This window comes from Macaca fascicularis, chromosome 5 (assembly GCF_037993035.2).
Source record: "Macaca fascicularis isolate 582-1 chromosome 5, T2T-MFA8v1.1".
NCBI classification, from domain to species: Eukaryota; Metazoa; Chordata; class Mammalia; order Primates; family Cercopithecidae; genus Macaca; species Macaca fascicularis.
The window spans coordinates 179,058,811-179,076,107 of record NC_088379.1 but is presented as its reverse complement, the minus strand read 5'-3'; the positions used below and the strand labels follow the sequence as shown (position 1 = coordinate 179,076,107).

Here is a 17,297-nt window from a genome sequence, read left to right as displayed (position 1 = left end):
TTTCAAAGATGGAGGCTAATGGTATGAACTGTGCATGCTTAATAAAGAATCATTATTCATGAGGACTAAAAAAGTTATTTGTACAAAGCTTACACCTAATTTTGAAGAGAGGATGTTTTAATTCTTATTTATATATTATTTGACTGAGGAAAAAAGCCATTTAACTAAATGCACTCAAAACCCTAAAACGCTAACCAAAGGTGCTAAGGAGTCCAAGATACTAAATGTGAATTACAAAAAGCTGTATATATTTAGATGAAAGCAATTCCAGAGAATCTGAATTTGAAGGCTTAGATTCAAATGTTATGATAATAAAACAAGAAGTATGTGAATGTAAACTAGTATTTCTTCAACTCAAGGTACCTATGGATTTCTTTGGGTTCTTTGTATAATGCAGAATCTAATGTAGTAAGTAGGTCAAGAGCAGGGATTGAGATTTGGCACTTCTAACAAGATTCCAGACAGAACCAATTAGGCAAGATATCAGATTAAACACTAGTGTAGTATCTTTCTGCTGTCTCTCAGTCCAAATACTAGATTGAAGATAGTCCTTAAACTGGAAGTACTACATTCGCTCCAAATCCCATTATTTCCCTCCATCTCCACTGTCATCATAATTCAGGTCACTCTTACTATGTTTCTTCAATTACCGTAATAGCCTCCCACTGATTTCTCTGGCTCTAGTTTTGCCCCATTACCCATTCTCCATATTAAAGCAGTAAAACAAATCCTTCAAAAACTCAGATCTGGTTATCATATTCTGCTGCTTAAATGGTTCAGTAAATAAGATACAAGCTGCCCCTTGGGCCTGTGTCACCTGACCTCCCCCCGCCCCCACATACACACACACTGCACACTCAGTATGCTAGCCCTAGTGAATTTCTTTCAAATGCTCTTCAAGTCTTTGTTTATGCTAGTCCTTTTGCATAAAGCATCTTCCCTGGCTATATTCTGTTCACTCTTTAGGGCTTAAGATAAACATCACTTCCTTCCATGCTGATCAGTTTGATGCCTAGCCTTATCACAGTACTACACATTGCTATAGCGTATTTAACTGTCTTTGCTGCTTAGCTGTTAGCTCAGGAAGAACAGGGACCATGTCTATGTTGTTAGCTCTGCCTATATCCAGTGCCTGGCACACTAACTGGCACTAGTAGACACTTCAATCAACTTTCATTCTAAATGTATTCATTAATCTATCAATGAGGTATTCATCTTTGGCTGACTCTTTTCTAGAATTCATGATTATATCTTTCTTCAGTCAATACATTTTTTCCATAGAAAGAATACAGTATGATTGACCAGGCCCTGGCTTTACCTTGATAAAACCTTGCTTATCTGGAAACCTTGATTATAGTGAAACAAACATTAGAAAAAAAGACTGAAAGCTGGAAGACTCATGAGAATTAAAGTCATATGAATAAATAACAGCTATAAAAAGTGGGTATAAAAATCAAAAGTATAAAAAGGCACTAAAGCAGCAAAGAGACAGAAGTAGATAATTTGGCCTCTATGGTAGAAAAAAGCTTTTCCAAGAAAGGTATTGGGTCTTTGAGGATAAGCAGAAACTTGCAGATGAAAGGAAAAGTCATTCTAGACAAAAGAAATGTGTTTGAAAACATACTTTAAGAGAGTTCTGTGTATTTATATTCTCTACAGAATTGTAGATGGTGCTGGAAACAAAGACTTCAAGGAAAAAAGCCTTTGCTGTCCAGCATAAAAAGCTGGGCTCTACTCCTTAGTAACAGGAGAAACACAAACATACATTTTTAGCAGCAACATGGCATAATCAATTTAAAAAAATACACTTTCATAGTGGTGTGGATACACTCAAGGAGGCAAGATCAGTGAATAGTGCAAGCAAAGAATGAGAAACCTTGAATACAGTGGTAATGGGAAAGGAGATAGATGTATGGAATACTATAAGTACAGTATAAATAACAGGACTTAGGCAGGGGATGGACTAGTAGTAGTAGTAGCAGTAGTAGTAGTAGTAGCAGTAGTAGTAGTAATAGTAGTAGTAGTAGTAGTAGTAGTAGTAGTAGTAATCTTTGAGTGAGAGTCTATGTACTGTTTTTGATAGTGAAGTGTGGCAGAATATGCCACCACAAAATATGCCATTTTGGCATAAGATTATTTTGAGCTAAAGGCACTTGAAAATCAGCGGATGCAAAAGAGACACTGCCCTCCCTGCACCAGGAAGAAAGTAGTATCACTGAAGGGAGAAGACTTCCACGTGAAAGATGCCCTCCCTGTACAAGCAGAGAAGAAACATTCTTGCTACCAGAGATGAGTGAAGGTGGAGAAAAACCTGTACAAATGGTCCCTGTTAAAATAACTTACCTTCCTTTATTCTCTTCATACATTTTACTTTTCCACAATTGCTACTTTTCGTTCAACCTACTATACAAGCATTTAGGTTTTGCCACATCTTTGGATCTTCATTTTCCTATGGGGGCTCCCATGTACATGGGAAAATCCGTTTGTCTCCTGCTAATTTATCTTATGTCAATTCAATTCTCAGGCCTAGCCAGAGACGTTAAGATGGTAAAGTTTTGCCTCCCATACAATAGCAAAAGGCACGCAGACAAAACGTCCTCCACCTTACGAGGACTTATAGAAGGTAATGCTTTCCCATCAAAGTGGGGAATGGGAAAAATGAAAAAAAAAAAAAAAAAAGCGAGCCAGTCATGAGTCTGAAAATGATCAATCTTTACTATAGTTCAACTTAATAGTTTTACAATTGTAATTACAAATAACTATTCCATAGCTTATTTTTAAACATTTTTTCATAAATATCCTAACAGAGATACAGTCTTCGAAAAGCTCAAAAGTTTCAGAGACAAGAAAACAAACACAGAAATACTGTTGATGGGGAGCCTGGAAAGGAGATCTACCTGGGGCAAACATTACTGGGAAACTGCAAAAGTAAATCTATAGGGATGGCCAAGAGACATACGAAACATGTACAGAATTCTGTTGCATTATCACAAGTGCCTCTCAGGGTTTCAACAAATGAAGAGCTACATCTCATGATTTCTTAAGTTGATTTGCACTCCAAGAACATAACACCTTAAGTGAACTGAAGTTCTAAAACGAAGTAGAACTACTCCAAAATATTCAGCCTTCTCATCACTCAAATTCCCTGACTGTTCAACTTTCCCGTGATTCTCTACTTTTCTTACCACCCATCGCCCCAACATAAAATTAAAATAATTTATACATTTGGGATAGTTACTAATTCCCACGTTTTAAATTTTTTAATGCTGAGTTTAAGATTTTACATTTAAATAATTAAAAAGCAAAATCAAATTAAATTTTTACTAGTGATTTAGTGGACTTCACTGAGGAAAAAAAAACAAACCATATATATACAGTCCTAATTCCCACAAGTATTAGGAATAAATATGTCATAATAAAATTAATATGAATTTTTAGAAATTTCCTCTTCAAAAATACATTTGCATGTTCTGAGTGTGCTACTGCTGTCAGTGCTGTACTGACTTTCCAGCTTTCTTCTCTGAGTGGGATAAGAAACCTGCCATTTTCACTAGGAACATTAAAACTCAAGAGACACAACAATTAAAGCTTTAATTTTGTAGTTTAATGTTTCACACTACCTCTACTTCACTTTCTTTGTCATTCCATTTCAAAGAAAGAAGGCAAACCTGGGGACTGTTAAAAAGTAAAAATCAAAGCTACAATGTTATTTGAGCTCAAAAAGTGCTGTAGTTTATAAAATTGAGAAGGTTTTTTTTTTTAATTAATTTTTATGCTTCCCAAAGTGTGTATCAATTATATAGTTATGAGTAATGAATGGCATGAAACAAGGTCCCAACGTTTTCAAATTTTGTTTTTAAAATATATTACAACATCACATTAAAAACAGTAGAGGAAAACAAGCAACCAGGATAGAACTACTTTTTTCCAACTCAACAGTACTTAGCTTTACCTAGAATTTTCGTATAGTTGATGTTAACTTCTTCTGAACGCTTTCTGACTAGTATTTTACCTTATGTATTCTTTATAGTATTTCCATATAATTTTTACCTAGACCTATTCAGAGCATAGCACAGACAGGGCAGCACAAGCAACTGACACCTTTGTTGGCAGCACAATGTTTTCTCATCCAGTTTATGAGAGAACGAAAAGAATGAAAGTGAAAATTTTACTTAGAGTTAATTACTGTAGCTCCAGGTAATCTCTTCAGAAGTCCCCTGCTTCACCATCTCAAGTTAATCAATAATGGCTGGTTTATGACTGGAAACCACTTACCAAATTGCCTAAACAAGAAAACTTTTTAAAATAACAATTTGCAGATCTGTCCAACAACTTCAATAAAGTCGAATTTGCTTTATTTTTCCAAAAATTATGTTGTCAAGATAGAGACTCTTTGTAAGTGTAAATGTATGATGTATTATGAATTGATTTTTAGTTCCTGTTACAGAGTTGTTAGACAAGTTATTAAAGTTTAAGAAAATTTGAATTCTAAATTTCCACCTGATAACATATATGAAATATTTTATATTTTCAATATATACTTATATTTTGCACACTATATATAAACTAGATTAGAAATGTTTTAAGTCATTTCACTGTGTGTATATCTGCACTATATAAAGAAAAAAAGAAAGGCAGAAAGACACTTTCCTTCTATCTTCCATAAGAAAACTTCAAAAATGTTTCTTTTTAAAATTGAATTTTTCAAAAGGGAAAAAATATCCTCTGATGGGAAATCACTTGTTTTAATAAAAGGTAAAACACTGCCATGTCAACCACAAGGTGGTGCTATAGTTCCATGCTGGCACTGATATTTTAGGAGTTAATCGATACAGTAGTTTTTTCCATTATAACTATAACCTCTTAATTTTTATAAATGTACTTCTCTCACAATCAAAAAAAATTAAAGCTAACATGCTTCATTAATTCTGGAAACATTTACTGAAACTCTGTTAAATTCAAAATTGTATGTTTCTGTAGGCTATCATTTTAAAGTTCTGACAACCAAATATTTATTAGAATATTAAAAATGCGGCCAAGCATGGTGACTCACCCATGTAATCTTAGCACTTTGGGAGTTCCAGGTGGGCAGGTAGCTTTAGCTCACGAGTTCGAGAACAGACTGGGCAACATGGAGAAACCCTGTCTCTACAAAAATAAAAACATTAGCCGGGCATGATGGTACAGGCCTATGGTCTCAGCTACTCAGGAGGCTGAGGCGCGAGAATCCACTTGAACTTGGGAGGCGGTGGGTGCAATGAGCCGAGATCACGCCACTGCACTCCAGCCTGGGCAACAGAGTGAGACCCTGTTTCAAAAAGGAAAAAAAAAAAAAAAAAAAAGGAACACTAAAAATGTTTTCTTAAAAGTGATTTCTTACGCTGTTTCAAATTCACACACACACAAAAAATTTAAGTGATTTCTACTCATATAACAATATTTTATATTTGACAGTGTAATACCAAATTATACATATATACCATAAATAGATGAATAAATAAAATATAATCAGATGGTCCATATAATAATAAAAAAATACACTTTTTCCTTCCAAATAATGAAGTCAATTTTCTTGAGGAATTTCCGGGATTACTGCTACACTTTTATCTCTAAGTTTTAAAAAAGATAATTCATATAGTAATATTAAAAATAAATTTCATTTTTCCATTGATTTAACTTCAGCAAAGATTTCTCTCTCCAAAAAATGTGTAACTTTTCATCATTAAAAAAACAAAACACGACACCTCACTGTATCTTTTAATGTTGGCTAGAATGGCTATATTCTCTGTCTGTTATACTGGTCTTAAAAAGTGCTACACCGCTAGGAGTGGTGGCTCACGCCTGTAATCCCAGCATTTTGGGAGGCCAAGGCGGGTGGATCACCTGAGGTCAGGAGTTCGAGACCTGCCTGACCAACATGGAGGAACTCCGTCTCTACTAAAAATATAAAATATAAAATTAGCTGGGCATGGTGGTGCATGCCTGTAATCCCAGCTACTCGGGAGACTGAGGCACAAGAATCGCTTGAACCTGGGAGGCAGAGGTTGCAGTGAGCCGAGATCACGCCATTGCACTACAGCCTGGGCAACAAGAGCAAAACTGCATCTCAAAAGAAAAAAAAAAAAAATTCATACAATAGAGCACACTAAAATGTTCAACACATTTCTCACGGTGAGCCTTGAGACCACCGTCCTCTTAGTCTAAACTTGAGGACCACAGTCCTCAAGCCCATTTCCCAGTACAAAAGGGGAATCTTAACCTTAATTTCTCAATGTTAACTGGAAAGGTATTGCTGTTTTTGACCAAGCATGAAATAGCTGTCTTTATATTTAATTTTCAATGAGTATTTTTAACTGTTTATTATAATTTATTCATCAGTACAGATGCGAAGATGGCATATATGAAAGCCTCCTGGGTATAATACACAAGTCCCATTTGGAATGTTTCCAACAGGATGTAAACCATAGTCCTCAAGCCTGTGCTTTAAAAAACATTACTTAGCACACTGCCAACAAATGTCAACACAGAAATACAGTGCTGTAATGACTTCACTCTGTAAGAGAAATAGACTGGAACATGAGTTTTTCCTTAAAAAAAAAAAAAGTGACACAAGGTAAAGCAGTATAATCATTGCTCAAAAATATTAAAAGATTTATTCAATAATGAATGCAAAAATTCATATACCAAATGGAATCCAAATTGTCAAAAATTGCAGTATATTAAAATTGTATAAAGAATTCTTAAAATATACAATATGTATAGTAACCGAAGTCCTAGAAAAGTTCATGTAGAAAATCCTACAAGTAGTGATTTGGACATTTCAATAACTCTGCAGTTTCTTCAAACCTGAAATATAATAAATAATATATTAAGTAAATCAATAATTCATAATAAAGCATAGCATTTTAGTTGTTGAAATTATGCTTTTTAGCCTAAAATAAATTTGAATATTTTTCTTATCTATAAGTACAGTTACTATGAATAAACTTAAGTATGCTCAGAGGGAGGAAAAAAAGAGTCAATTATGAGTCTTGTATTCTTGGAGTGTAAGTTAAGTACTTTTTGCATTTCAAAATAATATTATAATTTTCTATAGTAGTAGGTTGCATAATCATCTTATATGCAATTTCATTTTATATTTCCTTTGAACTACTCTTTAGAAAAATCACATCATTTGTACTAGACAAAAACAACATTTTTATATCTTATCAATAACTCGCTGAAAAACACCAGTGATATTTTCACAATACTGAAAATGTCTCCAAACCATCCATCTACATATATTATTTAATATTTTGATAAATCAGTTATCAAAAATAGATAATACTCTTGATTAGTTACCAACCAAAAATATCTTTGTACTCTATCTGCAGTTAATTCCATTAACAATTCCAACAAGTTTTACATCACTTGTTGGAAACTAAAACAGTGACTCATCTCACAAACACATAACTGTAGGTGGATTTATTATCCAATGGAGTCCTGAAGGAAATTCCACACCTGACTGAGAGACCTTTAAGGTTTGAAACACACATGCACATTCTATATATACTGTAATCCAATACAATTCCCTATGGAGAAATGAATTTCTGTTGCCCCTTTCTGTTACTTACATTTTTTTCATCCTTTCCATTTTCTGGATTGTTGTTTCCTTTAATTTAAAAAGCAACAAATTTAGATGACTTCTCAAAGTAAACCATCATCAAAGATGGACCGAGAATGTACAAAATACAGTTTGAAACATTGCATTAAGTACTGTTTACTTATGAAAGAATTTTGAGAGACTAAGATTCAGTTTTGCTATTTTTCTTGCCAGCAATATTTACAACTAAAACTAATGCTTGCTCATTTTCCTAATTTAGAAAGGAAATAATCAAGCATTTTCTTACCTCTGAAATCTCATTCAAACCACAGTAATTAATGGTAGAGGCTCTGGGAGTTGAATCTGATGATGCCGTACTATAGCGAGAGGACAGAGGAATACTTGCTGGCCTCCCTACTTTGTTTTTTCTGTCTGTGAAGAAATTAAGTTTTAGATTACCTTTTCCTTTCACAGTAGAGTCAAATATCTAAAAATGTTATTTATAGATGGAAGAAAAACATACTATTTTAATTAAACATGGCTATTGGTATAGATCAAAGAGTTTTTAGTACTATTTTAAGGTAAAAGCTTTCATATGGAGATCTAGATGTTAAAAATTGCCCAATAAAAATTACAAAAGGCAGTATTATTATCATGGTAGCAATCAGTTTGAAAAACAGGCAAGTTAATTATTTATTTTAAAATATAACCTATTGAATCAATCATGTATATTCTTTTCTTAAAATGGTGACATCTACATTAAATAATTCGTATCCATGAATTTGTCATGATGCTTTTATTCAGCAACATTCAAGCATTTCACAAATTTTTTTACTACTGTTCTGTGGCAAGTGACTATTCCTATAACTGACCATATATATCTTTTAAAAATCAAGAAACATTCTAACTTGATTTAACACATATGAAAGTAAGTAATGCAAAAATTTAAGATCCACAGATTTCTTCTTCTAAAAAACTGAAAAACCTAACATTTCAAATATCCTGATAATATTAATTTGACAAAATGATGGCATCTCCCCTTCAAAAATATCAATTAGAGAAGATTATGGATAATGTAATAAATCCTACAAACCCTGTGTTTTAATCAGAATACATTTGGCTGCAAAAGCAATGCAAAAAAAAAAAAAAAAAAAAAAAAGGACACCCATTTAAACTGGTTCACATAAAGACAGCTTTATTGTAAGTCTACACAGACAACCTTAATTGGGGAACAAACTATTACCATGTGAGAACTGAAACAACTAGAAGACTAATTTTCATCTCTCATAGAATCATAATCTCTTTTGCCTACTTCTGCCATTTGCTCCATTCCTCTGCTCTTCTCTGTAGAATGGCTTTCTCTGCTGACTCATCAGCATAAACTTCCACCACATGGCCAGCCCAGCCCAGGCTCAATATCATTTGACTGACTGACTCGTGGTGTCCTAATTCCAAATTCTAAGAGAGAGAATGAAATTTGACTCAGCACACTTTGAATTCCTATTCTCTGGGTTAAGTGTCTACTCTTAATCCAGTTAGCTAAGCCTGGAGGTCAAGATTACAGGGTACAACTCTGAAGACTACATAAACTCAGATCTTTTAGCAGGATCTGTGGACAAGAGGTTATTTTAAGAAATAATTTGAAATTAGGCAGGAACTATATCTACTACGCACTAAATCTTGGATTACTTTCTGTGGGTACAGATAGTTGTTCTGAATATTTCTTATGTCTTTCCAAAAAGAGGTGGGGGCTAGGAAAAGGAAACAGGTCTGGGAAGACAGATAAAGGGTGAAGGAAGGGCTCTCTTTGTCTTCTACTTTGGGGTGCAGACTTTGAGGTGTCTAAGCTTATTCAAGAGTGTGCCTCATGGTGGGAGAAAGCTGGTATTTGGCAGGCTGGCAAGCTATTCACAGTTATTCCTATAGAGGATTCCAGAGGTTACAGAGTAGACCATTACAGAACACCAGCTCTATTTAATAGCCAGATCAGTTAAGTGCATATTTCTGTAATTTTTATTATTGCTTTCTTGAACCTTTAGTAAAGCCTTACTTGTTTAAACATTAATAGTTTCTTAGCTATGCTATAGGGGATTGAGAAAAGAATTGGTAACTGAGTTCAGGTTGGAAAGGAATGGGCAAAGGCAATGGCCACTGACACAAGGACCCTGACACCAGTTGTTATGTACTTCAGTACTGACTGCTAAGAAGCCTCTGTAAAGAAAGGGATTCTTCTACTTCTAAGGGTATGGGACATGAGATCTTCTAGCCAACTCTTACCACGTAATAATCTTTCATTGCCATCTTTGGAGGCTCATCACCTATTCACTAAGGAAATAGTAGGGTTCTTTACCATTTAATAATTTGTAAGCCAATATTTCTAAATCAAGGACCAATGTATGTATCCAACTTATTTGTAGATATTTTGTCTTAAGGGTTTCATACATAATTTATTATATTCAAAAGTGAACTCATTATTTCTCCCAAACCTTCTCCTCCTCCTGAACTTTTTATTTTATTAAAGAGTAACAATCATCTACCCAATCACATGAGCTAAACACAAGTAGTCAGTCTTAACTTCCTTACTCTCCTTCACTTTTTGTATCTATCAGGAATCAAGGCATATCAATTTTAACATCTAAATTTCTCCCAAATAAATTACCTGCTCTTTATCCTCACTATCATTGCCTTAGTAGAGACCCTCATTATTATTCTGAAATAATGACTACTAAAATACTCTTCAAATTATCCTTGCCTATCTTACTTTCCTAACAAATCACTGTTCTGCTCTGATGATAACCTTTGTGAAACGCAAACCTCAGAATATTAGCCTTGCTGAAAATCTTTCTACGACTCTGGGATAAACCCCATGACTTGATCTTTCTACTCTTCTGCTTCAGCTTCCTTCAGGTGCTCACAGGTACCCTTCCTTCTAGTCACACAGGAACAAACCACACTCTTCTGTGGTGCCACACCTTTCTTAATATCTTTTTCCTCTGGGGAGAAAAAGGCACAAAACAAAGCAAAACAAACAAGCAAAGAAAAAAGGAGCACTAACAGTTGGTGTCCTGTGTGGCAATTAACACCTAAGCTACTGTACCCTCTAGTGAACATAAATAATTTCACAAAAAATAACACCACATGAGGTCACTTCATTGGCGTAATTAAACAACACGCCCAAAACCATTATTCATGTCCAAACATAGACAAAACAAGGGCACCATGTAACCACATAAATGACCGGATATAGCCCCCCCTTGCCTCATAAGAGTACTTATTTTATGCTAAAAATTTCATTCTTACCATCAATCATCAAATTGCTCCTGCTCCCTGACAGCACCCATAGGCTTTGCTACCTCAAACCCTCTCCAAAATTATCCAACACAAGTCCAATCCTTAAAAGCCTCTGCTAATTCACTCTTACGAAGACATTAAGGTGCCTTACAATTCCCCATGGAACACTGTATTCCTGATAAAGTCAAAACAAATCTGGAACCTCACAAAAACTATTCCTGATTTAATACGATTCTAAACCCAGAGTGATAAATTATTGCTCTCTGCATCCAAATGAAATCAAATCCTATTCCCAAGTAGCATGTATAAGGTATAATGTGTAAGTCTTTATAAACTTGGGTCTTTTAATTAATCTAGATCAGATCATAAACTCTATGAGACTAGGTATTTACCCTAATCATAATCTGTAATCCATTTCAGATAGTGGCCTGTTAATTACTTTCAGTCCTGGCACAGTTGCTGAAATTTAGCTATGTGAGCCTGGACATGGTAACTCACACCTGTAATCCCGGTACTTTGAGAAGCAGAGACAGGAGGATTGCTTGAGCCCAGGAGTTCAAGACCAGCCTGAGCAACATAGCAAGACCTCGTTTTACTAAAAACAATAAATAAATAAATAAAAATTATCCAGGTGTAGAGGCACGTGCCTGTAGTCCCAGCCACTCAGGAGGCTGAGGCAGGAGGATCACTTTAGGCCAAAGAGTTAATGTCTAGGAGACTGCAGTAAGCTATGATTGCACCACTGCACTCCAGCCTGAGCAACAGAGTAAGACCACCCTTATCTCAAAAAAAACCTAGCCATGTGTTTTCTAAATAGGTTAAAGGTATATTCTATAATCATGTCATTAAAAAAAAAATAGGCCTGAGCATGCAAAATCAAACTTGCAAAAGGCAATGTTTTGCAAATCACAAGCATTCAATATTTTTTCAGTGAATAAATATTTAAACTCCACTATATGCAAATACTGGTGATAAAAGCACAGATACACTTTCTGTGTGCTAGACAGGCAGACCATAAGATAAACTTTTTGCTCTCAAGGATCTTATACTCAAGTGTTAACATTTGTTGAATAGATATATGAATGGATAAATAAAACAGGCAACATTTTACCAAATCTGAAATCTGCAGTCTATAATAAATTTAGTTGCCTTAAATAGCATCTCAAATAATTATATTTAATAACCTAATCACTGAAATTGTTCTTTGTGCAATGATATTGATATGTGTTCCAAATATGCAGTGGTTAAGAAAAAACTTCAGATCAGTTGCCTGGATTCAAATTTGATCTACCATTCAATAACTGTGTGACCTTTGTCATAGTTACTTAATTTTGCTGTACTTCAGTTTCCTCAACTGTAAAATATAAAAATAGTACTTATCTTGCATGGTTACTTCAGGAATTAAATGAGTTAATATAGTAGTTAGAATAGTGCCAGGCACACTGTTAGTGCTAGAATATATATTGTTATTTTATTGTTACACATATAGTAAAGCTGAAAAATTTTATAATGTTAACGATCCAGATATTAAAAATTTAACTTGATGAATTCTCAATTGGACAAAACATCTCTTCTATGGATATGATTTAATCATAGACACGGCACAAAATTTAGATCTGTCTTTTAAAAAAATATAAGAATCAAAAAAAACAAAGCTGTCACTGCAAAACAGAAATCTTATCCTTGCTGCTCAGTCACACTGAGCAAAATATCATTAGCCTAGTAAAGTTATGTGACCAGGAAAAGACCTGTTCTAATATCAGATCTTTCCCATTTTATCATTATCAGTGAACCATTCACATGGAAGAGGTTTGCAATACTTTATAGGTTACTGACAAATGTGTTTTCTTCTCTTACATATTATTATTTACATATGAGAAAGCTACTACCTACCTAAGCTTAAATTTAAAAACTTGGAGGTCAATTTTAAAATTCTAGAACACTTGATTATTCTAGAATGATTAAAACAGTAAAATATCTCTAAACAGTTTCAATTTTGTACACTGAAATTTATTTACCCACTGTGTTATGTAAAATAAGTAGGCTGGCTTCATAAGCAATTCTTGGCTTTAGTAGTCTATAGGTTCATTATTTTCTTTGTTTTAGGAGCTTTGCAATTTCTAAACAATGAAGCCTAAGAATATTAAAATTACCAAATACCTATAACAATCATTTTTCTGAAAACTCATCATACCAATTCTCATAATGTTTACAAACTTACGAGGATTCAGAAGGTCCATGTTGCTACAAGAAGCGCAGTCTTCATTAATTTCATTAAACTCTACATATTCATCATTCTGGAATAACACAGTTAAATATTCAGAATGAAATAAAAAGAAAAACCCTCTCATTTTATATTCTTACTACTGAGCATAAAATATAAAGGTAGCATGATAAATGTTTAAATATTTTTAATTTTGTATTAAAGCAATGCATATACTGTATATTCCTACATATAAGAAATGTTTTAAATATGGAAGCAGATAGCAAGCTTCTTGAATCTATCAACTTCACTTTTTAGGAAGGAAAGACAGACCAGAAATCGAAATCCTGAGTAAAAGAAACAAATTTCTCAGATTTGATAAGGCAATGATAAATTTGGTAACTATTCTATGAAATTCACAATGATTGAAGTAAATGAGTGAAAAAAAGACAGGAAGAGTTATCAATATCTTCTGTATCTTTTCCACCCTACGAAAATAGGTCATTTGTACTATTAAAAGATACAAAATAATTCTAAGCTTTTCATAATATCTATCATACTCTTACCTCATTTTAAGTTCTTCAAGCATCATTAACATCTGTAAAAGCTCAACTTACAAGTTTTTCAGATCATCTTATTCAATGAAGAGAGAAACAACAGCCACAACACCATTCAGGCTATATTTAAACAGGACTTCATTCTAACTAGACATTTTCTCATTATTCAAATATTCTCATATTTAGCATTTCCAAAAAAATACACATACAACAATCAAAAAATTACTTTGTTATATCTGAGATATTTTATAAATGTTAAAAGAAGAAAATACCTTTTTAGACAAAAGCATTTCTGTTTCAAGAAGAGTGACACGACTGAGCAGATTAGTCCAGGTGTTTTCATCTACCATCACATTTCCTTTCATTTTTTGTTCTAAACAGTCTAACCTTTTCTCTATCAAAGTCAGCTCCTTAAGCTTTTCTTGGCATTCAGCAAGCATAGTCTGTAGTGCAGTAATCTCAGGATTAACATTTATATCCTAAAAAGATTAGAGAGATTAAAAATAAAATTAAACAAACTAAAATTTCTTTAAAATTGATGTTTCCCACTTCCACAGTGTTATCTCAATAGTTAGGAGAGACGGTCCTGCTTGAGAGTTAAAAGGTTTATCTCTGGAGGGAGACTACTTGGCCACTTAAACTAGTTCTGAGACTTATGATCTTGATGCCTCCATTTCCTCATTAAAAAAAAAAAAGAGAGAGAGATAAAAGAAGTATCTACTTCATATGATTCTTCTGATAATGAGTTAATTTGCATGATTCTTTTGATACCAGCTAGTAAAATAAAACTATTATTAACTAGCTTCTTGAAACAACACCTAGCACAAAGCTAAGAGGAAATGACTAAAAACAACACTTAGTGCACTGAGATTATTCGGTTTGCCATGTAACAGGAAGTACGTCCAATGGCCATCTGGTAGTTTTTGTAAGTGCCAACTGTATATTGATATACTGAGATATATAGAAGTCACAAAACATAGAAACATAGAAAAAGAAGTTTTAGCAGAAACAATAGACATCAGACATATTGGTGTCTGTGGCAATTAAGAGTAATAGAAATGTTTATTATTATTATTATTATTATTATTATTACACTTTAAGTTCTAGGGTACCTGTGCACAATGTGAAGGTTTGTTACATATGTATCCATGTGTCATGTTGGTGTGCTGTACTCATTAACTCCTCATTTACATTAAGTATATCTCCTAATGCTATCCCTCCCCGCTACCGCCACCCCATGACAGGCCCCGGTGTGTGATGTTCCCCTTCCTGTGTCCAAGTGTTCTCATTGTTCAATTCCCACCTATGAGTGAGAACATGCGGTGTTCGGTTTTTGTCCTGCTGATAGTTTGCTGAGAATGATGATTTCCAGCTTCATCCATGTCCCTACAAAGAACATGAGCTCATCTTTTTTCTGGCTGTATAGTATTTCATGGTGTATATGTGCCACATTTTCTTAATCCAGTCTGTCACTGATGGACATTTGGGTTGGTTCCAAGTCTTTGCTATTGTGAATAGTGCCAAAATAAACATATGTGAGCATGCGTCTTTATAGTAGCATGATTTATAATCCTTTGGGTATTTACCCAGTAACGGCATGGCTGGGTCAAATGGTATTTCTAGTACTAGATCCTTGAGGAATCGCCACACTGTCTTTCACAATGGTTGAACTAGTTTACAGTCCCACCAACAATGTAAAAGAGTTCCTATTTCTCCACATCCTCTCCAGCACCTGTTGTTTCCTGACTTTTTAATGACTGCCATCCTAACTGGTGTGAGATGGTATCTCATTGTGGTTTTGATTTGCATTTCTCTGATGGCCAGTGATGATGAGCATTTTTTCATGTGTCTGTTAGCTGCATAAATGTGTTCTTTTGAGAAGTGTCTGTTCATATCCTTTGCCCACTTTCTGATGGGGTTGTTTGATGTTTTCTTGTAAATTTAAGTTCTTTGTAGATTATGGATATTAGCCCTTTGTCAGATAGGTAGATTGTAAAACTTTTCTCCCATTCTGTAGGTTGCCTGTTCACTCTGATGGTAGTTTCTTTTGCTATGCAGAAGCTCTTTAGTTTAATTAGATCCCATTTGTCAATTCTGGCTTTTGTTGCCATTGCTTTTGGTGTTTTAGACATGAAGTCCTTGCCCATGCCTATGTCCTAAATGGTATTGCCTAGGTTTTCTTCTAGGGTTTTTATAGTTTTAGATCTAACATGTAAGTCTTTAATCCATCTTGAATTAATTTTTTATAAAGTATAAGGAAGGGATTCAGTTTCAGCTTTCTACATATGGCTAGCCAGTTTTCCCAGCACCATTTATTAAATAGGGAATCCTTTCCCCATTTCTTATTTTTGTCACGTTTCTCAAAGATCAGATGGTTGTGGATGTGTAGTATTATTTCTCAGAGCTCTGTTCTGTTCCATTGGTCTATATCACTGTTTTGGTACCAGTACCATGCTGTTTTGGTTACTGTAGCCTTGTAGTATAGTTTGAAGTTAGCTAGCATGATGCCTCCAGCTTTCTTTTGGCTTAGGATTGTCTTGGCAATGCGGGCTCTTTTTTGGTTCCATATGAACTTTAGTTTTTTCCAGTTCGGTAAAGAAAGTCATTGGTAGCTTGATGGGGATGGCACTGAATCTATAAATTACCTTGGGCAGTGTGGCCATTTTCACAATATTGATTCTTCCTATCCTTGAGCATGGAATGTCATTCCATTTGTTTGTGTCCTCTTTCATTTCGTTGAGCAGTGGTTTGCAGTTCTCCTTGAAGAGGTCCTTCACATCCCTTGTAAGTTGGATTCCTAAGTATTTTATTCTCTTTGAAGCAATTGTGAATGGGAGTTCACTCATGATTTGGCTCTCTGTTTGTCTGTTATTGGTGTATAGGAATGCTTGTGATTTTTGTACATTAATTTTCTATCCAGAGACTTTGCTGAAGTTTCTTATCAGCTTAAGGAGATTTTGGGCTGAGACAATGGGGTTTTCTAAATATACAATCATGTCATCTGCAAACAGGGACAATTTGAATTCCTCTTTTCCTAACTGAATACCCTTTCTTTCTTTCTCCTGTATGACTGCCCTGGCCAGAACTTCCAACAGCATGTTGACTAGGAGTGGTGAGAGAGGGCATCCCTGTCTTGTGCCAGTTTTCAAAGGGAATGGTTCCAGTTTTTGCCCATTCAGTATATTGGCTGTGGGTTTGTCATAAATAGCCCTTATTATTTTGAGATATGTCCCATCAATACCAAATTTATTGAGAGTTTTTAGCATGAAGGTTGTTGAATTTTGTTGAAGGCTTTTTCTGTATCTATTGAGATAATCATGTGGTTTTTGTCTTTGGTTCTGTTTATAGGATGGATTATGCTTATTGATTTGCATATGTGGAACCAGCTTTGCAGCCCAGGGATGAAGCCCACTTGATCATGGTGGATATAAGCTTTTTGATGGGCTGCTGTATTCGGTTTGCCAGTATTTTATTGAGGATTTTTGCATCAATGTTCATCAGGGATATTGGTCTAAAATTCTCTTTTTTTGTTGTGTCTCTGCCAGGCTTTGGTATTAGGATGATGCTGGCCTCATAAAATGAGTTCGGGAGGATTCCCTCTTTTTCTATTGATTGGAATAGTTTCAGAAGGAATGGTACCAGCTCCTCTTGGTACCTCTGGTAG

At 34.5% G+C, this 17,297-nt stretch overlaps 1 protein-coding gene across 14 annotated transcripts in view; it reads right to left on the bottom strand.

The window, feature by feature from the left end:
- Positions 1-6,624: 6,624 nt before the first annotated feature.
- The window catches only part of CEP44 (centrosomal protein 44), a 42,914-nt gene continuing 32,241 nt past the window's right edge, over positions 6,625-17,297 (bottom strand). For 9 of the 14 annotated variants that reach the window (XM_065545690.2, XM_065545694.2, XM_065545686.2 and 6 more), the window contains 5 exons: positions 13,906-14,112; positions 13,095-13,170; positions 7,890-8,014; positions 7,614-7,651; positions 6,625-6,846 (listed from right to left, as the gene is read on the bottom strand). In XM_065545690.2, coding sequence (XP_065401762.1) covers positions 6,798-6,846; positions 7,614-7,651; positions 7,890-8,014; positions 13,095-13,170; positions 13,906-14,112 — 495 coding nt within the window. In that variant the 3' untranslated portion in view covers positions 6,625-6,797. The remainder of the gene's footprint in view (positions 6,847-7,613; positions 7,652-7,889; positions 8,015-13,094; positions 13,171-13,905; positions 14,113-17,297) is intronic. The other 5 variants (XM_074040773.1, XM_074040770.1, XM_005556319.5 and 2 more) reach the window with 1 other exon arrangement.